This window comes from Bombus pyrosoma, linkage group LG1, assembly GCF_014825855.1.
Source record: "Bombus pyrosoma isolate SC7728 linkage group LG1, ASM1482585v1, whole genome shotgun sequence".
NCBI classification, from domain to species: Eukaryota; Metazoa; Arthropoda; class Insecta; order Hymenoptera; family Apidae; genus Bombus; species Bombus pyrosoma.
Genome location: NC_057770.1, coordinates 14,614,673 through 14,641,763, shown reverse-complemented (window position 1 = coordinate 14,641,763; position 27,091 = coordinate 14,614,673). Strand labels below are relative to the sequence as shown.

Genomic DNA, 27,091 nt, shown 5'->3' with positions numbered 1-27,091 from the left:
TCGATATACAATTTTTCAATTCAATCTGCTAAATTGAAATGTTAAAATTAAATAATGTCAAACTTCAAACGGTAATGTTTCAAGCGTAAAAACATTTTTACCATTTTTTCGAACATGGATTCGCGTTACCTTTTTGGTAAATACCAAACGTCTCACCCTTTTATGGACCATCGTCTATAGTCCATTGTAAAACAGTAACATTGACGATGGAAGTTTCCTTTTGAAAGAGATACGATTTTATGGTACCGCGTATGGCTGAGCCAATCGATCAAATAACAACCCCCCGTTGACATCGCGCCAAACCTGTCCAGCCAATCACACTCGATAATCGGTCCGTGGCTATCATTCCCGTTTACATTTACGTGAAAACGCGGTAAAATTATACGCTATTAAACGAACAACGTTTTATGCAAATGTCCTATGGAATTCAAACGGGATTTGTTAATTAATCGACTGCAAACGAGCTTAAATGGCGCTCAGGAAATACAATACGACTGTTTCCGATTGCGGAATTCATAATGTATACGGATTCTCCAAGGGTTTCACAAGTTTAAAGAGAAGTGTTCGACACTATTCCACGTAACGCGACTTATTCTAACTTGATGTTATAAATGGTTATTATGCCCAAGGCAAATCATAAGTGACTCTTGCAAGATTTATATTTAACAGAATTATAGCAGATGATATTTTGACAAGGTATACTGTAAATTGGACTAGCTAATTGATATGCTTTTTCCATTCATCTCCGTTTATTCTGAATTAAGTTACAGAGATAGGAGATTTACTCTTTGACTAAGTAAAAGTGAAGTGCCTAAAGCGTTTGGAAGAAATTTTTATCTGAAAATTTATGGTATAGAAAATAACTGTTTTTCAATAATCAAACGGCTGTTCAAACATTTATGGAATGGATTGTGAGAAAAAGACACGAATATTTTCAGGAGCAGACACGAGCTGAACTAATATTACTTTTCAGTATGAATAAATTCTACTGCAATTGAAAATATTACAGGACATTGATTATCTTATTTGATATACAGGGTGGTTGGTAACTGGTGGTACAAGCGGAAAGGGGGTGATTCTACGCAAAAAAAGAAGTCGAAAATATAGAATAAAAATTTTTCGTTTGAGGCTTTGTTTTCGAGAAAATCGACTTTGAATTTTCGCTCGGTACGCGTGCACTTTATCACGTCCGGGCTGGCATAATCGGACATCTAATTATTGGGCCATATTTTTTCGAAGGAAATGTAACGTCAGCGGCATATCTCGGTTTCTTACAAAACAAACTACCAGAATTATTAGAAGATGTACCGCTGAGAACTAGAGGAAGTTTAATTTTCCAACAAGACGGTGCCACATTTTAGTCGTCATGTGAGAGATTTTTTAAACCATTTTTTAAACCACAAATTGGCAAACTTTTAAAGTGCTAATCGAAAACAAAACCAACTGCAATATCCCGTTGAAAACACCTGAACACATTGAGCAGGCAGTAGCAACTCTGACAGAAATAATACAGGAAGCAGCGTGGGCAACCACCACCTATGAATCAAACAGCAGGCAATCAAAAATTATTCCACAGCACATCCTAGATAAAATCAGGGAAAAGAGAAAAGCGAAAGCAGAATGGCAAAAACAGAGAACACGAGAAAACAAGAAAAACCTAAATAAACTTACAAAGGAATTAAAGAATAAAATAAGGGAACTTTATAATAACGAATCCTCAAAATTCATCGAATCACTATCCGCGCATGAGAATGCCAACTACTCCCTATGGAAAGTCACTAACAAAGTTAAGAAAACAATAAAATCAATCCCAGTAATCAGAAAAATGGATAACACGCGGGCCAGAAGCAACGAAGAGCAGGCAGAAGAATTTTCAAAGCACCTACGAAATACATTTTCACCGTACGTAATTAATAAACAAACAAATGAAGAAATGGAAAATGCCAGCAACACATAACAAAGTATGTGTCCTTGATTTTTATTACGAAGATTCTGCTGCTTAAGTAGCATTTTATTAATTGGTATATTTGCTCCGGGAATCGTTTTCTGATTGTATGTAGCAGGCTTTCGTGGTTTATTTTGTCAAATCTTTTCTCGATGTCCATAAAGAGGATTGTGCAGTATTGTTTGTTTTCTAATGCTAGTATTATTTCATTAATGAGCCTGTGCATTTGCTCTATCGTGGAGTGTTTGTTTCTGAATCCAAATTGGTGATCTGGTATTAATTTTTCCTATTAGATCCACAGTGGCTTGAATATCGCACAAATTCACTCGATATTTTCCTGTTGTATCGATAGGCAATGCTTCTTTTCGCTGTTGGCTGTTATTGTCGCCGGAATCGGCTTTGAAATACGTATTCTGTGGAATATGAATTCATCTAAGATATTGAGCGACCGTTTCTCTCCTTTTCCGTCCCTCCATTTTCCTTTCTGTTTAATCTTCTCGTTTTCGCTTTGCTTGCTTTTTCCTCAGCTGATTACGATGCGAAAAGTTGTTTACATTTTATGACCAGTTACACCGCGAAGATACAAACGAATCATGTTTGCAATTGTAATCGTTCTCGCTCACAACTCCATTTTCCAATCGTTTCCTGATCAAACGACACTTTTAGAGATGTTTTGAGACGCTTGTAGAGATCGAGAACGCAAGATTTCTTTGAGTAATTGAGTTGTTACTTTAACACATGAGAAGCTTCGTATCTTTGAAATTCGAGTTTGACAGTTTGAATCTATATAACTCATTTATTTACAAGTTCATAAACATTTATAAATACCAAATTGTATTCTTTGTCAAATATCAACCATATTAAAGAAATTCGGTTAAAGTTTTACTCGAAAAAATTAAACTTCATATGCACTAACCTAACATTAGAATCATCCAGTTTCACGAAATTTCTTGAGAAACATTAGCGAAAAATATTTAGGATGCGAAGGTCTTTGCGATATGAAATTCCGAGTGTTTCAAGACTTTTTAGACTTTTTGAAATCAGAAACTTTCTACGTTTTCTAGGACACCGGAAGTGCTGCTCCCGACTACTCCATAAGAATTCTAGAACGAAATAAATAGGATACTGTTTCAAGAATGTCTTTCCAAGAAGAATACGCTAACATATATTTCAATAATAGTGAAATAGTTGTTCTTGAAAGATAGCAAGAATTATAGTCCGGCTTTCTATTATTATTTTGTCTTTCTTCTTGTATGAATCTCTATAACACTTTCTAACCTAACATAGTGGAACAAATTCGAATAGTTGTGATCGTAACATACGATCGTAATCCGTTATCGTTGCTCTATATTCCAAATTCTATTTTCGGTACATCCCCAATTTTGAAAATCGGTCACCCATTAAAAACGAGCGTTGGATTAATGCAACATTTCACTATACCAACTTCGAAAAAGGAGGAAAATATTTATGTTTGAGCATGTATGCATATTTTTAATTTTTTTTTTTTTTTATGTATGTTCGATAATTTCTCCGAAATGGCTTGACCAACCGGGATGATTTATCATGCATGTTGTAGGGTATGTTTTCCGGTTGGCCCGGTTAAAAAAAATTTTTCCGATTTGGTTATCGTAAACAATTTTTTTTTTTTTCAAATTAATATGTTCGGTGATTTCTTCGAAACCGCTTGACCAATCAAAACGATTCCTTTTGCATCCCGTAGGGTATGTTGTCCCGCTGATGCATTTACAAAATTTTATTGCGTTTGCTTTTTGTAAACTATTTTTTTGCAAAATTCCAATTTTTATGCATGTTTATCGATTATTCAGAATTGGATTGAGCTATCGGAATGAGACCTTTTGCATCTTCCAGGAGTAGTCTACTGCTCGGTTCCGTTTGTAAAATTTCTCAAATTCAAGTTCATTGTTAACTATTCGCAATGGCATGGAATTTCTTATTCATCAGTTTCATTTAATTCAGTGATTCCTCTGTGAACGCTGGACTGATATCGATATGATTACAAAGCAGCAACCAGAGCGAGCGCTTTGAAATTGCGTTTCTCAGTATAATCTTCAACTCATGTTTGCATCGCAGGAAACGTCGTTCTGTGGATTCGTTTTCGGCCATAAGCCTACTTCCTTTGCAAAATGATATATGACATGCTATTAAGTTATAAAAATGTCCTTCTCTATCACTGGTCAAAGTATTAGGTTGTCCGAAAAGTGTCTTTCAAAAACGTGTTTTTCACAACAGTGCACCTTCATACAAACGTGAAACCAAGTCCGTGAAATGTCGCGCTGTTTAATCTCAACAGAAGAAAATGGATCGTACGTAATTCGATAAAATAATTTTTTTTTATTTGGTAGTTTATTTACAAGCAATTCTCTTTGAGAATTATAAGTAACTTCTTATGGCGTGGTATCGTAACTTGGATTATAAAAGTTTATGGTACGTTCGATTCTAGTTGAATCTAATGCTTCAATTTAATGGGTATTTTCTTTTTAGTCTGCGGATCTGATCCGTCGTATCAAGTAGTTGGGTAACTAATAGGTTATGGTGGTTGTTAACTCTTATATTATATCTGTTACTGAACTTGTATATTTCTTCCTTAACATTCGTCCACGCATTTCCTCTCTCTATTCAGAGATAAATCTCAACAGCATTGAATCAAATAGACGTGTTCATACGTCAAACAACATTCTCGCAGATCAGACATAATGTCAAATATGGTTGATCAGGTTTACGATGAAGATGTAATCATTTCGGTTATTGTCAAAAGAGATGTAAACCCTATCTCATATTCGTATCTGTGCCCGTTATTACTAGTTTTATTATACTTAACAGCTCGTCGATGTCGATTTAATCGACATTCTCGTGAAGTTAAAGAGTTTATTTTCATATTTCCTAATCCCCATTAGTTACCCAATTACTTGACACGACGGATCAGATCCGCAGATTAAAAAGACAATAGACAGACTAAAGACAATACAAAATACAAAATAATTTAGATTGAAGCATTAGATTCAACTAGAATCAAACATACTATAAACTCTTATAATCCAAGTTACAATACCACGCCAAATAATTTACTTATAATTCTCAATGAGAATTGATTGTAAATAGTCTACCAAATTAAAAGAAAAATATATATTTCCTAATTCTGTTAAAAAATATGGCGAACATTCCTTTTGAACGGTGTTCCTGTAATAGGGGGTGCACTCAATATTTTCTTTTCTTCTTCTGTGTTGGTACCAACTTACAGCATATTTACAACATTTTCCTTGACGTCCTTTTTTTTTTATTTGGTAGACTTTTTATAATCGATTCTCATTGAGAATTATAAGTAAATTATTTTGGTGTGGTACAGTAACTTGGATTATAAGAGTTTATAGTACGTTTGATTCTAGTTGAACCTAATGCTTCAATTTAATGGGTATTGTCTTTTTAGTCTGCGGATCTGATCCGTCGTGTCAAGTAATTGGGCAACTAATGGGTTTTGGTGGTTGTTAACTCTTATATTGTATCTGTTACTGAATTTGGATATTTCTTCTTTAACCATAGGTATCTTGAGGTCGCGATGTATTGTTTCGTTGGTAACATACCAAGATGAATCCATTAAGGATCTTAGAGTTTTCCATTGGAATCGTTGGAGAATTTCTATGTTGGAATTGCTGTTCCCCATAGTTGGATCCCATAGGTCCAAACAGGTTTTAACATGGCTTTATACAGCATTATTTTGCTCTGCGTGTTTAAGTTGGAACGTTGGTCAATGAGCCAGTAGAATTTTTTGAGTTTAGACTTGAATTGCTTCGATTTCTCTATGATGTGTTGTTTCCATGTCAATCTCCTGTCCAGTCATGCTCAGATATCTGACTGAATCCCCGTTAGGAATTGTAACACTGTTAATGGTCACCTGAGAGCAGGTTTGTTTTCGCAGCGTGAAGGTTACATGTGTGGATTTGTTTTCGTTAATTTTGAAGCCAACAAAATAATATAAACCAAAAAACGTTGTGCGTCTATTATTTCCTGATAAAACGAAAGAAACTCTTCGGACAACCTGATATAATATCGATGGCGAAGTACAGATGGTTTATTCTTTATTCGCCTGCTCATACAGCCCACATAATTTTTTAATAATTAATAATAATTAAGAATTGAAACAAGTAATAAATAGATAGGAATAAATGACCGTTTTCTTAATGACAATGAAAATCATTTTACACTGTCCCTGTAACATCGGTTGCTTCGCTAAAAAATACAAAATAAGAGATTTTTTGTCAAAAAAATATTACCGATTTCGAAAAGCGCTAAAAGATATGAAGTAATTTCCATTTCATTTGTTCTTTATCTATTTCCATTTTTAACTGCATACCATTAGAAATTGTAACAATTGGATTTATGTGCAATCTTCTACAAAATATTTATTATTATACATTTATTTTATCTTAACAAAACAACATGTGAATTATTTCCATTACTTCAATTGCAACATGCATTTGCATAAAATTTCGATATTCTACTTCAACAGCATTATGTTTACTCAATCTATATACATTATTTTATCACTTGATCTTTACTGGCTTAACGAAATACAGAAATAAAAAGGACAAACCACGAGGAAAATTCTAACGAGTGGAACATTTCTACCTGCGCTCTAGGTATAACCATATTTTCCTCTTTATTCGATTTTATAATTATATGCAACGAACGTTATAGAGCTGTGAAAGGGAAATTTAGCTAGCGCAAAGGCACGAAATCGATCCACGTTCTCGCCACTCCATCTCGCTTCATCATCGCGGGACCTTTTTATCGTGCGACACCGAGATCATAAAAATATAACAAGACCGTTGCAGCCGGTTTTTCATCATGACATCGCCCATCCTATTTCGCAAGTTGCATCAGCAGCCACCGCTACGGTCGCCGTCTCGTAAAAGCAACGGAATAATAAAGGTACCCCAAAGGGCAACGACAGTGACAGAGAGACGCGAAATAGATAAATTCTCGCTACGACAAAGCGGAACATTTCGTACTCTGGTTTACTAGCAAAATGAAAAAGAGAAGCAACCAAAAGTATCCGCGAATCGACGATCGAATTTTCTAACGTACATTCTACGTGAAAGCGAATATGATCAAATGTTTTTATATGAAATAAAAAAATTCGTATTTCTTTCTATTTGTCAGTTTAAATATTTTTTATATCTTCGCTGAAATATCGCTTCATACCGTGCGGCGATAAAGCTGAATCAACGTTTTCCCTTGTTTATCGTATTTCCTTTTTAAGTTTCTTTCTTTATGAAACGTCAGATATATGTATGTATATGTGATACTTATAAAGAAGAAAGGGGAGAACGAAACGCAAAATGAAAAAGGAGAAGTGAATTTTACGTATTTATGTCTTTACGGAAAAAGCATCTCATCACGGGATAATAAAAAGAAATCAATGATTCCCTTGTTTATCGTGTTTCTCCTGTATGTAACAAAATATATACAGTCTGTCTAAAAAGTAATGGGACATATTGTTTTAATTCATTAATTCGAACGTTCAATATGCATAAAGATTTAAACATTCATTTTATTCAAGCTCTGTTTTTGCAACATCGATATAACATTATAAACGGTCGAGCAATAAATAAATAGATTTTTGGGCATATATTTTTGAAGTGAACTTGAGAATATCATTGCCATATTATGTCTGTTTGTACGGTTGCAATGTTTTCTCTACGAGTTCATTGGAATTTTGAGTATACGAAGTGATTACAGAGAGTCGGATCAGACGACACAATGATACTTGTTATTTATCAAAAAATTCATATACAATTGCTAGAATGAGCAAGTACATTAACACGTAAAAGAAATTAGACAGACTAACAGATACTATCTGTTTAATCGATAATACCTAGATAGCAAATAATGTTTGGTGCTCATAAAACATACTTTGATATGCAAACACAGCCTGAAGATATTGATAAAAATATTGCTGAATAGCAATTACACAACAATTTATAAGAAATATGAAGCCATTATTCTTCAGACAAACTGTATTTATATAACCACAAAAAAGAAAATGGAAAACAGGGGACGAAAAAAGGGAAATTACCTCCTTGTTACCAAGCATGCCGATTTTGCAGTCGAGCAGCATAGTGCTGCCTATTCTGGCAGTGATGTTTATCTCCTGATCACCGTCCTCGAAGTAAGGCCCGAACTTGCCAAAGGCGCTGTCGACGCTGGGTAGAACAAACTTCCTACCGGGCAAGGGTCGCTGAGTGCTGCTAGGGTTAAGCTGATCGGGCTCCATCTCGGTTTTGATCGACGGTTTGATCTCGTAAAACGCCTTCGTCGACTTACCACCCGCCAACAGCAGGTTGTTCATCGGCCTGGATTGATCCTTCCTTGACTCCATGCCGTTTCTTGACTGTTCGTTATCCTGTTGTCGCTTGTCCGCGTCTTCTGCTTCTTTGTCAATTGCAGGTACTTGGAACGAGATCGCTCTGATGTCCTCGACGTTCTTCTGCTCGATTGGTTTCACCTCCGTGACGATGGTCTCACGGATTGACACGGTTGTAAACCAGATCGAGTTTTCTCTGCGAGGTTTGTCCACGTTAGAACCATCTATTAACTCGTCCTCGTGCTCTACCACGTTCGACAGACCCTCGTCGTCTACCTGGACGCCGTGCAGGTAGTCGTCATTCTTGGAACCAGGCGACCGGATCTCCAAAGGAACGATACTTGACGCGATTTCTGCTCGATTCGGTCGAGTCGATGAGACGAAATCATTCTTCGCGTGTTCCACTTTGTTTTCAGAACTGTTGCGCTCTGCCGACTTTGCGTCTGATCCCAATGGATTGTGTTGTGGCTCGTGAACATCGTTCTGCGACACTGTGACGGACAACAGGTTACTTTGATCCCTTTGCAATTCCACGACGCTACCTTCGTCCATTCGCGACATGTTCACGAGGTTCTCGTGATCGGTGGGGAAGCTGTGGATAGTTTTGGTTACTGGAGTTTCGTTGTTAGTATCGTTGACGTGCACTCGAAACGCGACCGCGGTTAGATCGCTGGCGACGGTCTGGTTCGCGATCCTTTCGTCCTCTTGGATACGATGGTCCTCCTCGTCCACTCCGAAATGATTGATGCTGGGCTCGATGGCGCCGCTGTCCGCTTCTGCGACAAAGAAGTGAACCAGACAAGTTACACTAGAGAGTCGTTTCGTTTGCGGAAATGGGAAAAGGGCGAGGGAGAGGGTAATTCTTGTAACATTTGATACATTTCTTGATATTTGATACAATTCTTGAAACATTTCGTATATCGGTTACTACTGAACGATTGACGAAGAGAGTAGAAGGTCGGAGGGTGGTAGGAGAAATATTAGGTTGTCCAAAAAGTGTCTTTCTTTTATAGACCCGTCTTTTACAACAGCGCATTTCTATACAAACATGAAACCTAATCTGTCGAACGTTGTGATCTTTATTTTGATGGAACAAAATGGATCATACGAAATTCGATAAAATAACATAACGGAAAATGTTGTGCATCGATTATTTCTTTATGAAATGAAAGAAACTTTCCGGACGACCTAATATATAGATATTTTTAAACGAACGCGTGATAAAATTTGTCAATGTTATTATATTTTTGCCACATGTTAACCACATATATTTTTCGTATTACGCATATTATACGTGTAGTATCTTCAATGGAATATATTGTTATTATATCCTGATGTTTATGATTTATTTACAATGAATGGATTGTACAAATATAGACAGAAAAACGATGGTAGTTTAATATGGACTAAACGCAATAACACGCTACAATCTAGACAACTCTCGACACAACGGATCCAACGTTCTCTCTCACGCGGACCACACTCTCTCGACAACGCTAGCAGCACTATATCGACAACGCAACTCGCACTCTCTGACTTCTCGATTCACAGTCTTCGACTTTTCAACTCAAACTGCACTGCTCTCGCATGTCTTTTGTCTTCCCGTAGACCCACCACACAAGTGTTCCGCGACCGCTCGTGGCCAAAGCCACGTAGACCTTTTCTATAAAACTATTCACTTGAAGGGCCGACGACACATTGATGGGCCCATCGGCGCCTCGACTCTCGGGACATTGTTTATGGTTTAAAAACGCCTCGGCCCTCGCGACATTGTATGTGGTTCACCCGCTAACTCCTAGGCCTTATATCCGCGATACTACATACGTATATCATATTATTCGTATATGTATATTTTTTATTGAGATATGTATAATTTTATGTGCTGGACTACGTTAGATGCGTAGTAGAGATACTTGTATGTGAGTATCAGTGTGTGGATGTGTGTGTATGTGAGTGGCGTCTCAGACACAGACGAATGTAAACAGTTCAGTCGGTTAACAGTCGGGTATGGAAGAAAGTGGTGAGACGCGTGCAGGTGAGTATCGATGAATATCTTAGAAATCGTCCATAAAATAAATATATAATTATTCTAATATTAATTCCAAGTGTAAATTCAGTGTTCCTATAACATTATTTCGGTTAACAAGATCCACAATACTCAACATTTTTCTAGGCAAGTAGAAAGGAATAAGAAAAGGGAACAGAGACCGCTGTGAGGAAATGTGTTGCTATGAAAAGGAGACTATATATTTTTGAATATACTTTGAAATAAAATATAAGAATTTTAATGTAATAAAAAGATTAATCTAATTCATCAATAAACAACAGTGCAAAACTTCTATCCATGGCTTTAAGATCGATGGCGTTGTCACGTGAAGTAACAAAAAAATAAAAAAAGAAATTTCAGATGAATAATTGAAAAAAAAGGAACTTTATTTTTTTTCTAACACTTTTTTTTATTTGGTCGTCAATTTACAAGCAATTCTCTTTGAGAATTTTAAGTAACTTCATTTGGCGTGGTACAGTAACTTGGATTATAATAATTTATATTATGTTTGATTTTAGTTGAATTTAATGCTTCAATCTAAAGGGTATTTTCTTTTTAGTCTGCGGGTCTGATTCGTCGTGTCAAATAGTTGGGAAAGATGGTACCCCGCTGGGGGTAACCATCCACATGCTATGTATTTACAAGATATAACATTTTACCTAATGTCCCACTGGACAAATTGTAAAATTAAAATCAAACAATAAAAAAAAAAGTAGTTGGGTGACTAGGTTGTGGTGGTTGTTGACACTTATGTTATATCTGCTTTTGAACTTGTATATTTCTTCTTTGACTGTGGGTATCTTGAGGTCGCGGTGGATTGTTTCGTTGGTGACATACCAAGGTGCATTTATTAAGGATCTTAGAGTTTTTCATTGGAATCGTTGATGAATTTCTATGTTGCAGTTACTCGCTGATCCCCATAGTTGGGGTTAGAACACGATGATTAGGACAATCAGTATTGAACATTCTTATAGCGAATTAACACTAGAGCTATCGGTAGTTGACACGAAGCTATTTCTATAAAAACCAGTGAAAATGACTGGTCTTTAAAAAATAAGTAATAATAGAATATTTGTATATTTATTGATTTATTACTTTCTCACAGAAGCAATTCCATGTCATGTAGTACATTTTTGATATTATTCTGAGATCATGACCCTTAAACGAGGGTTGACACATTTATAAAATTGTAGAACCAGTCATTTTGACTGCTGTGGTATTTCTAGCGTTAAAATTTTGCGATCGATGCGGAATTTTCCTGATAACTGATATCATCAGATTGAATGATACGCATTAAAAATTTTAAGAACGCGTGGGAAGTTGTACAAAGCGAGGAAACTGATTAATTGGGGTTCGATAAACAGATTGCAGCACCCTTTTACATTTTGACTGGTATTGGTATAAGTAGCCTTAATACAGAATTATTTCGAGTTTGAATAGATAAAAAAACAAAATAAAATTCATTATATTATTCTTTTAGTTATCGTTGCGAAGGTCATTGCAGCATTGCGGAAAAAATATAATACGAGGTAGGAATTTTAAAATAAAATTGTAAAACCAGTCAATTTGACTGGTGTGGTAGTTCTAGTGTTAAACATTAGATTCAACTAGCATCAAACATACGATAATCGCCTATTATACACGATATAGTACCACGCCAGAATAATTTACTTAAAATTTCACAATGAAAATTGATTGTAAAATTGATTGTAAAAAGACGTACGTGGCGACGGTCCCGGACGGTTACAAACACGTGCCTAGTGGGGATATATTGAGAGGCGACAAAAAAGAAACGAAATGGATCAAGAAAAGAGTTGAGTTGTGACCGAGAAGCGTGATTGAGCAATCGAAATCGAGAATTGTTAATAAATATATTGTTAAAAAAAGCGCCGAGTATTTCTTTGGCACCCTACACGTTCTACTAATCCACCTCAAGTATCTAGAAGAATCGAATTATTAAAAGATTCACCTATCCTTGTTATCAAAGTAACATAAATGAAAATGTGTTTCTCAAATTTTATTACTTCGGTGTTTTCCAGAGTTAGAAGCTTAGAAAGTTGGTTAGAAAACTACAAGACGATACTTCATATTGCTTTATGATAATTATTTTCTTTACTGATAATTTTTCTCAATAAAACAAAGTATGATCAAAGACAGTTCTTTATATTTTAAAAAAAGCAATACCTTTGCATCATTTTGTTTTAACGAAACTATATAAATATTGAACCTTCTTTTTACTCATCGATCGAAAAATTACCAAAAACAACGAATTCTCAGAACGAAAAGTTTCATTGCGATAAAAATTTGCTCTCAGTTTGAAAACGGGAATATACTATAGTATATTCTCCGAAGAACTCTACAAATATCGACTATTCTGTATGCTACAAAAGTATAGAAATATCAAACTTTCCATAGGTTAAAAAATTCCCTGTAAACTAGCAATTCCCAGAACAAAATGTTTCATTGCGTATGTTCTCTTCACTTCGGAAACATGAATCAAATATTCTATATTTTCTACAAAACTCTACCAGTATCAAAGTTTTCATTTTCGTCAATAAAAGACTTCCCAAAATTGTAAGGTGCCAAATTTTCCTTTCCATATCCATCGATCGAAAATTCCTAGAATTCATGAGTTCTCTGAATCAGACGAGATTAAACATATTCTTTCTGTATTTATCAATTAAAAAATTCCCAAAACTACGCAATCTCAGAAAGAAACGTTTCGTGGCGACCAAAATTTCATATTCGTCGGTGATCACAAAGGATATAACCTAACAAACACGAAGATGGTACCCCGCTGGGAGTAACCATCCACATGCTATGTATATTTAAGCTATAATATTTTACCAAATGTCCTACTGGACAAATTGTAAAATTTAAATAAATAATAAAAAAATAATATATATATATTCGTCGGTGGGAAATTTCCGAAAACCACGATCTTCCAGAACAAGATGTTTTCTAGCGATCAGAGTTTACAGTTTTCTCGAAACCAAGATTTCCGGATGTTCTTCTACTTCTGTAATTACTTGCAGGCTTGTCGGAAATACTCGTTGTTATATTAGGTTGTCCGGAAAGTATCTTTCGTTTTATCAGGAAGTAATAGACGCATAACGTTTTTTATTTTATATTATTTTGTTCTGTTTTGTTCTGTTCCATTTTGCTCTGTTGAGATAAACACCGCGACATTTCACAGATTTGGTTTCACGTTTGTATAAACGTACACTGTTGTAAAAAAACACGTTTGCGAAAGAAAGATACTTTTCGGACAACCTAAATAGATTAAATAATAGCATTGATGCATCTTTTAGTACTTATCGAGAGATGACGTTTCATCATCTCACTAAAGCGACCCGGTTCTTCCGTTCTATGAATATGTAACTCTGTCTCTGTACGGCGCGTGACTCGAGCGCGGATAACAAGGAGAAGAGAGAATATCGTAGCCCTCGGGCGGCTCCGCTGCACACACTCTATACTTTCCACGAGACTTTCAAGTGAGATACGCGTCATTTGTAATTTCACGTCGAAACGAATATCTCGCGAGCGAGAACTCGACCCAAGCCTCTTTTTCCATAGATGCGTCAGGTAGTTGGCGTATCGACTCCTTTCTTCCAACCTTTACACGAGCACGTACCGACGATTTACTCTTCTCAAACTTCCATTTTGTACGCCTCTCCATTATATCTTCTGTTCTGGTTCAACTATGTGTGATATGAGATTAATGAAAATTATGATACACCTGTGATACACGGATTTAACGTAAAATACACGTGGATCAGGGATTTGATGTATACATTTGAGTGTCATGGACTTAATATGTAGATAAGGATACAGGGCGATATATTATGTGCGCAAAGTAGTAATACTGGATTAATTAGAGCTGAGAAATGTGTTCTTGCTAATGGATTTTACGCAGCCTTATTTAACAACTTATACTATAACAGATTATAATAAATATTCGGATTTGAATATTTTATATTTCTCTCCTATCTCTTTCTTCTTTCTTTTCTTTTCATCTATAAGAGAAGTTATTAGTTAATAATAATAAGTTAACAATTAGGTTGATAATAATGAGAACAGCATGTATACAGGGTGGTTGGTAACTGGTGGTACAAGCGGAAAGGGGGTGATTCTACGCGAAAAAAGAAGTCGAAAATATAGAATAAAAATTTTTCGTTTGAGGCTTTGTTTTCGAGAAAATCGACTTTGAATTTCCGCTCGGTACGCGTGCACTTTATCACGTCTCGTTATAACGGATCTCACTGTAGATCGTTGTCTCGATGGATATTATCGCAGTTTAAGTTTGTTTTTGCCGTAACGGAAGATTAGGAATACATAATGAAATAATATGAAGTAATCATAAAGTTTATTATTACAAAAATTGCTGAAAATGTTGCCCATTCTGCCGAACACAGTTCTGCTCTTCTAATTAAATTTCTATGAACACTTTCTAACGTATCCGATTGTTTTAAAGTATGAAAGGCTACAATAATCTTTTCCTTCAATTGCTCGCAACTTGCGATTTCTTCAGAATAGACAATTGATTTAATATGGCTCCATAAATAAAAGTCAAGCGGAGTCAAGTCAGTAAGTATCGAGCGAAAATTCAAAGTCGATTTTCTCGAAAACAAAGCCTCAAACGAAAAATTTTTATTCTATACTTTCGATTTCTTTTTTCGCGTAGAATCACCCTCTTTCCGCTTGTACAACCAGTTACCAACCACCCTGTATATTTCGGGACGAAAGAAGAATTTTTTTCTTTTTTTTTATTTCGAAGTAGTTTACACTTAATTCTAATTGAGAATTATAAGTAAATTATTCTGGCGTGGCACAATAACGTGAATAATAAGTGATTATCGTATATTTGATTCTAGCTGAATCTAATGTTTAAATCTAGAGGGTAATGTCTTTTTAGTGTGCGGATCGAAAGAAGAATAAATTTATTCCAGTCGTATTACGATAAAATATGTTAAACGAGATTGAAGTACTCAAATTTTATGAGCGAAGTTAAATTTGTACGGGACGTCTGACAATTTTCTGGCTCAACAACTACATTATTTAGGTAGTCGTTAACGTTGCGCTATCATATGAATCTTAAATTCAAGAATTCTGATTACTTAACATACATTCAACCTTCCATTTTCTTCGTCCACATTCTTCTCCTTAAAACGTCATCTTATTTTAAGAAAAATTTAAAACTCTACATTTTTAAGAAATCCAGAATGAATAAGCACGTGTGATTTCTAACGAACATTTACTTTATCCTTAGTCGAAATTCTATAGTTTATATTTTATTCTTTTGCAACAATTAATTCCAACGTTCTTCAACTTTTGCTCGAGTGCCGCCTGAAGAGAATTACCGGAAGTTCTAGAGGAAGTAGTTCGTCTTGTTGCGCATTCTTTCCATACGTTGGCGCGAAACTCACGCCATTTACCGTAGGAATTATAACGCGGATTAAAATTTCGTCGCATTCTTCCGTGGCCAGCATTCACGAAACGTTCTCGCTGGAATGCCCTTCCGGAACGAAATAGCCGCCATGGCGGCCGGAAAAATTCCAGACGGCTGTCGCCCGTGGTAACAATGCTACCATCTAATTTCTTTTCCTCGCGGTCTAGCGTGTTCTCCCTTCCGTTGAAAAAATATCATCACACTCTGGAAACTTCATTTTAATGCGTTCCATTCGATGGTGCTTTCATCTTTTATTTATTTATTTTTATCAGGGAAGACGCTGTTGAATAAACGAATTTATTTGCAAAACTAAAAACTTACTATTATAAATGAAAATCAGAAACATAACTTCATGGGATTTCCGAGCTCACGTCAATAATTAAGTTTTAATTTCGTGACTATTAATTTGTATATTGATTTATTTATGCAGTACATTAACACTTTGCCATCCACATAAATATGCTAGTAACTTTAACAAGATGTCGGCGTTTTTTGGTAAAAAATTTCAAGGTGATAAACTTTGCGTAAAGAGTTGACTTGCACGTGACACCAACGTGGTATTAGCAGATACTAACATTTGGCCTGCACTTGACAACATGCTGGTGTCACCGAACGTGAAAATGTTAATTTATCTTTTTACGAAACAAGTTCTGTTGTTTGATCGAGAGAAAAAGAGGGGGCTTGGAAAGTAGCATAACCTAAAATTGGAAGAATTTTTAAAAAATCCAAGTAAAGGGGTACAAATTTCGAAAATAAATTGTGTTGTTATTTCTGTATTCAGAGGTAGAATCACAACAGCTATTATTTTATTCTTTGGATAAATCTATCACATCGTTCTGAGCCGAAAAACCTTTTTTGCACTTCCTTACATGGACTAGGGATAAAAACAAAACATCCTAAACCTGTCGATTGTAACTAGAACTATCTTCTAGTTACTACTTATTGTAACTAGCTCATCTGCAAATGGATGACGAGCCCGAACTCACGTTGTCATTTTCAACAAATTATCTAATTTATTTGGACAACTAATTCAGGTTCTTAGAATAGTTATCAAGAGATTTAAGTTTTTAGGTATGCGTTTATGATAATTCACTATTTTCGACTCACGATCAGCTATGTTGAGAAAAGTTAGAAGAAGGAAGAAATATCTTAAATCTTATTGTTAGGTTAGATGGTTACATATTAATTTGCAAGATATTTTGAAGTGTATGCTTACATAAGAAAATAATACTTCTTCGTGTCTTAAAATTTACCTGTAAAAGGATTTAGTTCCAATATTTTTCGAATATGTCTGAAAGTAGTAGAAATTCAAAGAAAGCAAAAGAAGAAAAAGAAGCTTGCATACCACTGTGTAAAATTGTACAAAGTAGTATCATGCAGATTTTTGTTACTATTGCAAGGGAGAGAATAAAGATTGGAGGAATGCTGGCAGGATTTTTAAAGAAACGAGGACATTTACGACGCTACATCCTCTTTTCGGCGACGTTTCATGGAAGATCAAAGAGAGTACCGGCTTTTTGTTTTTCAGAGTTACTGTCTAAACTGGATCTTCATCTGATAGGTCGATATGTGCTGTTTCCAACTATTCACAATTGTAATAGCAAATTTCATAATACGACGTCCAACAAACTAATGGTTAGATACTGTGAAATATTGTCATCAATATAACTAGAGAAATGAAATTAAGTAAAGATTTACTTCATCTAGTAAATATTATCACCGGTACTGTATTTCGAATATTTTTTCTATTTTTACATATTATATGTATTGTCCCATTTATAAATTTTCCATAAATGCATTATATCCTGTAGTCTATTAATCAGTAAAGACCTGTTTGTAAGGTAACTTGAAATTTTTGTCACCGTTAGACTGAGGATGTTGATGCATTTACTTGGAAATTTAAATATGCAAATACACCAAGAATAAATATAATATACAAAATTGCACAAAATATCTATAATATTTGCTATAATATTTGGAGTGTAAAACAAACATTTATTTAGGTTCCATTTCTTTAGCTTTCTTTATTCGCAGTCTAGTCATAGCTAATACATCATTTGGAGTCTGTCTCTATCAAAGAATCAATTGTAAAAATCATTTAGACCGTGTGCTAGGGTTATAATTCCTGCAACAATGTCGTGGGTTAACCTATACAAAATGGCATGTTATGGAGTGGACAAAAAGAGGGATGAAAGAAGCGAAGGACGTGCGAAAAAGTTGTACTAATTTGACGTAATTGCTGGCCGAAGAAAGGGCGATCAGTCACGTAACTTCGCTTAATTGCGGAACAGTGCACATCGATCATAATTTTTCGCGATTTGCAGCTCGTGCTCGCCGGCGAATTTCGCGGATTATTTTTGCCACTCTCGTTTGTTCGCAACCAAAATTTTTTCCCTCGTTATCAGACCGATTCTTCCTCTTTCTTCTCGCGCAAGCCTCTTTCATTACACCGCGGATATTGCGGATATTGAAGGAAAATGTTTACCGCGACGTTATGGATCCGTAAGGTGAGCTTAGCTCGCGCGAGAAGCAGAGGCAGCGCCGCGATTATACGTCAGGCTAATCGGAAGTTGCGGAGAAGAAAAAGTTGAAGAGTGATCGTAGCTACGGAAATGAGCGAAGAACATTTTGTAGAATCGTAGACTTGTTCAAGCACTGAAAAGTTAGCTCCCTAAGTGTCGAAAAACAGTAGCGTGTTGAGAAGTGTTTTTCAGAATTGAGGTTAGGAGTAAAGTTGGAAGTAAGATGAAAGGAATCAGGAAACTTTTCATCAAAGAGAAATCCAAAAATTAGCTATAAGCCGGTGGACAGAAAATGTTCGAAGCTGATACTGTTATTGATGAATATAATGTTAGTAACTTTAGATCTAGTTATTTTTTACTACTAGTTATTTTAGTGATATCTGCACTACATATTGTAGCTGTTCATTGTTCTTGCTGAATATTTTTGTTTTGTAAAATTATGATGTTCTTCGCTTAAATTTACCATTTAAACTGTCTCTTGTTCCCTATTGTATATTAAGTATACAAGGTGGCGTTGTTAAATTAAGTGGCTAAGGTTACATAGAATGTGCAACACTGTGAAAAATTCATTGAATTCGCTGCTTTTATTCTTGTTTTCATCTACGGATGAAAACACCGATTATCCGCCGTGTTCCTCTAAATGCCCAAGGTAAAATAGTTTCGGTGTTAACAAAAATGAACGACAACTAGTATTTCCAATTTGTACTTGTCCCTGTTTTATACATTTGTGAAGAATGGTTTAATTAATAGAGTCATAAATTTAATATATTCTATTTTGAATGTACTATATCTAACTTAAATTGAATACAATTTCAAACATTTTTGGTAGATGATTAATACAATAATAATATCAAAATCTTCTTATTTAGAAATAAGATAACTGCTATTTAATGCCAACGGGTAACAGGAACTTGATTGCTTTTCGACATAAATCACAAGACTAATATTTGTAACTCGGTCACAAAATACCGGTACGATGTTTTATCTTCGACGATGGACGTGATTAATCTTTGGTAGGTCAGTTGTTTGCGCGTAAACGAATTTCACAGATTATTTCCGGCCGACGCGGTGGGCAGTGTCATAAAAAGCGACGAACTGTGATCTCTTCTCGTGTTATATGTTTTTTTCACTCGATCGATGGAGCACGGTGAACGGTCAAAGCATTTATCGGCCGGCCGAACAGAATCGCTTACGCAGCGATACATGTGACCGGAGTAAATAATCGCGTTCGTCGCGAAAATTCGTCGGACTTTGCGCGTCACCGACAAAAACCGATAGAAAAGTCTATTCAGTGATACAATGGCAAAATTACACTATCACGTCAATTCCATTCTGTTGGAAGGTGCAAATGAACTGAGTACCTATTGTTGTCTTCTCCTCCTGGCTTTCTAATATTATTAATGGTTTATATATGTATATTGATGGAATATTTAAGAAAAATTATAGATTATAGGATGATATTCTATTTGTAAAATGATAATTGGGGCGTTAAAGGAAGGCGCCGATTCTTTAAAATTATTAATAATTGAAGCAAAAGTATTGTTAGCGACCATCGCTATCACGGTTTGTATCACGGCTGTGGTATTTCGTTTAGCACGTTGACTGCCACGCCTGTTTTCAAAAAAATCTCCGTCAGACCACGCGTGCAGCAGTACCAAGCGTTCTCTGCTCGGTGCTCCCATCGATATTTTCGTCATGCGAGTCGCTCATCCGGTGGTCTTACCTCTCGTTTCTTTTGTTTCCATTCCTTCGCATTTGTTTCTCATTTCTCCACTTTCTACAAAATCGGTTTGAATCTTGGCCGAGCAACGAACGGTATAACTTAAAATCTCTGTCCTAATTCGTTACAATGTCGAAAAGAAAAATTGAAAACTTATTTCTTAGTGAGTCAGATAGCAGTGAAAAAGAAAGCTTTTACGAGGCTTATGATTCCGGAAGAGGCATTAGACGCGCATGCAAACTATGTTATGCAAATAAAAGGCGTCGAATGGACCGAACAAAGACACAAATGAATTTGAAGAAAACAACAACTTATTGACCAAATTGTCCCGACCAACCTCAGCTATGCTTTAAAGTTTTACACTCTAAATAATTTTTTTAATAAACCATTTTCGTATTACTTTTATAACAATTCAACAGTTTTATTATTATGGAATATCTTCTCAAACACCTGCGACGATCCTTCGCAAGTAGTCAAATAAGGGACACCCGAATATGGGTTTCGTGGCCTGACTAGAAACTTTGCTGACACCCGAATACGGGTGTCATGACAGTCAACGTGTTAGAGTATCTGGGCGATTGCATGAAGGGACACTTCACGCCTAGACGCATTGGCTAATTAGTTGAAACTCTAAGCTCAACATGGAAAATAAACTAAAAATTTACAAAACGATAATAAAACCAATTTGGACGTACGGAATACCACTATGAGGGGCAGCAGCAATGAGTCACATAAATAAACTAGAGTCGCTACAATCGAAGATACTGAGAACAATAGTCAACGCCCCATGGTATGTCAGAAATGAGGATATACGCAAAGACTTCAAAATACCAATGGTCAAAGAAGAAATCGGCAGGTACGCAAAAATAGAAAGAAAGAACTGCAACACACCCAGACCAGCTGGCTGCTGAACGGAGTAAAACTCTCATAGAAAGAAGACTAAAAAGAAAACATCCCACTGGCTTCACTGAAGAAATAAAATAGTCAAACTCGAAAATAATATCCCGTTCGGAGTAGCCATCCACATGTTATTCAGCAATTAACACTTTACTGACCGCTAGCGGTTCAACAGCATAGCAGCTCGGACACAGATTGTCCCTGGCATCGGCTCTGTTTCGGTTTAGACTCTCCAATACCATTCTTTTTGTTCATCGCGAATGGTAAGTTCGTCAAATTGGTATAAAACTGTGTAGCTTACAAAGCAACGCAACTGACGCAACTGAGCAAGGTATCTTAGTACTAAATAACAAATTACTGCTCAAATAATGAGAAAGATTGTCGGTGAGGAAAAGTCGATTAATCGGCTATCAGCCGCTAAAGTATTAAGCTAGAAAGATTTGCCAAATGTCCAGCTGAACAAATTGTAAAGTACAAATTAAATAATAAAAACAAAAAAGAACTTCACGTCTGGAAGATCACTTGAATTCCTACTACACACAACCGTGTCATAAATTAAGGATTCCAAACGGTTATTTCTCACTACTTTTCTTTTGTCTACTTTTGTCATAGTCATCTAAAAGGCCACCCTTTATGATTCCTGCGGATGGGAAAGGTTCACGAAGCTTCAGGGAGATGCTAATTAGTCTTTGTTTTTATGGAGGCACGCTAAGCAGCAATCTTGAAGACTCTTGATCAGGAGGATGACTCCTGGAGAAGATAAACCAGGAAGAAAATTGTAGTTTAGAGTCAATGTCAAAAGCCAAGAAAGTACCACCAAGCTCACGTAGTTCAGAAAATTCATTAGTCAGTAAAATTCACCAAATAGCTCAGTCTCATTATGTTCCAATTCAGACCATATCATTCAAGGGACACACTTGGAATCAGGTTTCTGAATAGGTCGAAATTAGGTGGTCATTCAGGCGCTAAACGGTATATATTGTGCAATAAGCAAGCTCAGGAGAAATTGCTTAAATTATCGAACGGAGCAAACCTCTAACCCTAACAGGTATTTAGATCCGTCAGTTTGATATTAAAAATATAAAAAAAACATGTTGTAGAATCCTTTTTTCTAACGTGGTGTTCAACTACGAACGTTTGTGAATCTACTGATTCCTAGTTCTAAATTGATAGTCAGCGAATTGAAACAATTATTTAGAAAAATATAAAAGATTCAATAAATCTATATATAATATATGTCGGGTTGACGTTAGACTTAGGGGCGTGTAACGTATCTTCATTAGGACAAGCCATCGTTCTTGTTTAATGGAGATTATATTTACAATTATATGTACAAATGTTGATTTAACAGAGTTTGACAATTATACATGGTGATTAGACACTCTAGATATTAAAGACAATGTTCTTAGGTTCAATAACGAATCCACGGTCAACGGGGAAAACTCTTTGTTCACTAGAATATACAGAGAGGTTGGCAACTGGTGGTATAAGCGGAAAGGGGGTGATTCTACGCGAAAAAAGAAGTCGAAAATATAGAATAAAAATTTTTCGTTTGAGGCTTTGTTTTCGAGAAAATCCACTTTGAATTTTCGCTCGCTACGGATGAAAGAAAAGATTATTGTAGCTTTTCATACTTTAAAACAATCCAATACATTAGAAAGTGTTTATAGAAATTTAATTAGAAGAGCAGAACTATGTGTTCGGCAGAATGGGCAACATTTTCAGCAATTTTTGTAATAATAAACTTTATGATTACTTCATATTATTTCATTATGTATTCCTAATCTTCCGTTACGGCAAAAACAAACTTAAACTGCGATAATATCCATCGAGACAACGATCTACAGTGAGATCCGTTATAACGAAACGTGATAAAGTGCACGCGTACCGAGCGAAAATTCAAAGTCGATTTTCTCGAAAACAAAGCCTCAAACGAAAAATTTTTATTGCATATTTTCGACTTCTTTTTTCGCGTAGAATCACCCCCTTTCCGCTTGTACCACCAGTTACCAACCACCCAGTGTTTTGAAACACAAAGTGACGTTAGCTGTGTCGCTCGATTTCTTTTTGACTGACAAGACGATGTGAGTAAACTCTCCAAGGTGATTACAAGAATAAAAGACTGATGCGATCACATTTGTCAATTGCATATTAACCGAGGATATCAACAAAATTCCAGGCGCCGTTACTAGGCAGACCCGCGTAGAGCCGACATTGCTCCTGCCCCGGGGTTTGTTTGATAATACAGCGTGTGTCCCTCAATATTGGTACTTTTTCTGTTAGGTAAAAACGTTCATCCCGTGACCGTGGCTACGTTCGGTGACCAGTTGTGTCTTCTCGAGCCCAAGTCCACTGTCACAAATCTCGGGCAAACATAATCAGATCGTATCACAACAACTACTTCTAAGTTCTATTATTTAAGTACAGCTATAATAAATAGTTTAGACCAAAGTATTGGGGATCTTCCGAAAATTCCAAAAGAAAGGCCGATGTCCCTGCATCTCCGACATATATATAATAAAAGTTTCACATATTCCGAGAAAAAATATCATCACAAAAATACATCTTTTGTTGTATGTAAATAAAAAGATATTATAAAACACAGTAGAATGTTTACCAGACGGCATGGCAGTGATCATGATGGAGACAATGGCGATGACGCCGAGCGCCGATGCGGTCGGCCGCATTCTCCAGCCGGTCATATCGAGGATCCGCTCGCTCTCAGCCTTCAGGGATCTGCTCCATTTCGTTCATCTTCGTTCTATGTAAAAATACATTTTTACAGATTACATTTATTTGACATTAAAATATTAAAGAATATTATTAGGTCGTCCGAAAAGTTTCTTACGTTTTATAAGGAAATAATGGATGCACAACATTTTCCGTTTTACATTATTTTATCGAATTATTTTGTTCGATCAAAATAAAGATAACAACGTTCGACAGATTAGGTTTTATGTTTGTATAGAAATACGCTGTTGTAAAAGACATGTCTGTAAAAGAAAGACACTTTTCGGACAACCTAATACTACTATTGTGATGGATTCATATCATTAGTTAATAAATAATTGTCAAGAACGTTCAGAGGTTCGACCAGTAAATTCATCGATTATTCGTTAAATTTCATAAAAAATATGCTTTGAAAATATAAAGTGCTTTCTATCGATATTTTTATTCCTCGTTTGAAATCGTACCCCCATTTTAATTACGAAGAGTTAGTCTCCTTACACGGGCCAGAATGTTAATAAAATTCCGTTGTCAGGACGTGTCTCAGCCAACGTTTAATTAAGAAAAACTTTCTCAAATGGAGATTTTTAAACTTTCTATCGAATGGGAATCGAGCCAATGTAGTGTATTTTCAAACAATTGACATTTGTTGTTGGATTCGGATCTTCCTTGCTTAAGCAGTAACATAGTACCCAAAAAGTGCTTCTAAAATGTTAATTAGATTTATTATAGGTTAAAATAAATTTCATAATGTATGGATAATAAATTAAACGATTTTTAATATTTTATCGTACTCTATAATTCCTGTCATTTTTTCAGGATTTTATGATATATCATGAAACTTTTATTTTATTCCGCATCAAGTTATATGTTTTACTTATAATCCTCAATGAGAATTGATTGTAAAAAGTCTACCAAATAAAAAAAAAAGTTACATGTTCAACCATGATATACGCATATGTAAATTAAAAATGGTTTTTGAAATGTAGATTGTTATATTTTTGTTACATTAAATGATTCTCGTTATTTCATAGAATTCTCGGATGTAAATGCTTTGAAACTTTTACTTTATTCTGCTCTACATCAAATTTCATTTTCAGCTATAATGTGCATCATATTTAAAACGAATGAATTTGAAACTACAATAATTACTATTAAAATTTCGCTACACTTTGCGTATCATGAAATTCATTTTATATATCTATACCAAATTAAATCAAACTTTACATAAAATTATAACATTCATACATTAGTATACATCGCAAATGACCGACGTATCACATTGATAATAATGATTTTTATCATTTCACAAAATTTCCTGATGTATGTATTACGAAACATGTGCTCTATTTGAGATGAACGTCCACCGTAAAAGCCACGTTTACAACCCATCACGTCACTTCAACATGCACTAACAGAACCGAAAATTCAAAAACCATCCAATATCTCCTATATCACACTAATATCTCAACGATTAAATCCAGCTACTCTACAAATTTGGACGAGTAGTGGTACATGTCCTAGCCAGATAAATTTCACCTATCATTTTCATCGATGTATCAAAATTACGGTCTACCATTCGGTGTCGACTTGTTAGCGAATTTGAACGCGTGTGTTTCGATGGAAAATTTGCGGGAGGACGCGGTAGCTGCGACCAGAATACGTGACATTGACAAGAAAATCGTATATATCTCGAAAATTTCAACTGTACGGAATCCCGCGGGATTTTATGAACGGCGCTATCTACGCAATAATGTTTGAACCGCCAGCAAATACGCTGTGCGTACACTTGTAACGTTATTAACATGATGATGATGTGCCACATAAATTCCAAATACACGAGAAAGACCTTCGTACAAGTACTTTTCAAAAATATTTAGCCCATTCACTACAACTACGAGATATTGTTCATTAATATATGTTAACTATTGTTATTTTAAAGAGTTTATCGTTTTTAAATTTTGTTTACGTGTTGTCAGAGATAATTTCAAAATAGTAATCCGGCCGAGCTTCTTGAAATTGCATTTGTAGCGGCACATGAGCTACAGGGCAATTCAAATTATGTTGTTGTTTTGCCTGGGAGTATCAATATCGTTAGAAAACACGTAATGTAATAATAAATAAACTCTGGGCAAAATAATATCGCCGTTACGTGCAACCGTCGAACAAAGACGAATTTGAATTTTCCCGCCCTCCCCCGACCAGTATAAATACACTCCTCAAAGACGTAGCCCATGTGAGCTATCTTTAATTTCTCAATGACGCGTGTAAAGTTTTTCGTCTGTAACGTATAATATCAAAACATTATGAGCTCAGGTTATGCGGCTTGCTGGAAATAAGTCACAATGTCGTAGATGATTTTATATAACCAAGACAAGAGTTCCGATTACGACGTATCTCATATTTTGCGCCACAAGTTTAGAGGACTCGAAGATGGTATCCCACTGGGAGTAGCCATTCACATGTTATTTAGCAATTAAGTAAGAAAAATTTACCTAATGTCCAGCTGGACAAATTGTAAAGTACAAATTAAATAATAAAAAAAAAGGAAAAGAATAGATTTAGATCGATTGCAATTGGTCACGGAATAAGTTTTAGTTAGAAATTATGAGAAAGGATGAATGGAAATTTTATATAATAATATATAGATTGTGTGAAATTCCATGTTTTCTTTAAAATAAAATATTGGCGCCAACGGCAAGGCGCTCTAGATTTGCCTGGCAATGAAATTCCATTAGCACTTTAATGAGACATGATTGTAACGATTATATTGATAAAATTCAAAATCGGAGAATGTAATATTCAGATATTCACGAAAGAACTTGAATACTTGTAAAACTTGTTATGAATATATTACGTGCGTTATACAAAATATAATGAAACTTCATTAGCGCTGTAGTGAAACACGACTATTATGATTCTGTATATTAATCACATTTAAATCCATTTTGAAAACGTATATAGTTCAAAGATATTTATCGGAAGTATACAAAGAAACCTAAAATATTTAAATAGTCAATCACACGTTAGTACATTCCTCAAATGTTTTAATATTTTCCGCAATAACCCATTTGTGAAAGACTAACGACTAATAAAAACGCTGTTCAGAAACATTGAATTGGTAAATGTTTATGACACTGTCGATCGGACCCCAAGAGGTGTCTAGGCCCAACAAATTTTGAAGCGCCGACAGCGTTATAAACCACTTTATAAAACAAATTTTTACCCTTCACCTTTATCTTGAGCAGACAATAGCGAGGCAAAGGAGAGACTACGGGTTTTTATGGGGACTTTGGAGCGGTCTACGATCAGATACGAAAAATCAGTCATCAATAACAGTTGCCCCATTTGGATCTATGGGATCCAATTATGGGGAACTGCGAGTAACTACAACATAGAAAT

General features: G+C 35.5%; 1 protein-coding gene across 1 annotated transcript in view; it reads right to left on the bottom strand.

Moving 5' to 3' along the window:
* The window catches only part of LOC122566098, a 107,772-nt gene extending 84,108 nt beyond the window's left edge, over positions 1–23,664 (bottom strand). The window contains exons 1-2 of the mRNA XM_043722846.1: positions 23,580–23,664; positions 8,040–9,103 (exon numbers count right to left, since the gene is read on the bottom strand). Of these exons, the coding sequence (XP_043578781.1) occupies positions 8,040–9,103; positions 23,580–23,664 (1,149 nt within the window). The remainder of the gene's footprint in view (positions 1–8,039; positions 9,104–23,579) is intronic.
* Between the last annotated feature and the right edge of the window lie 3,427 nt (positions 23,665–27,091).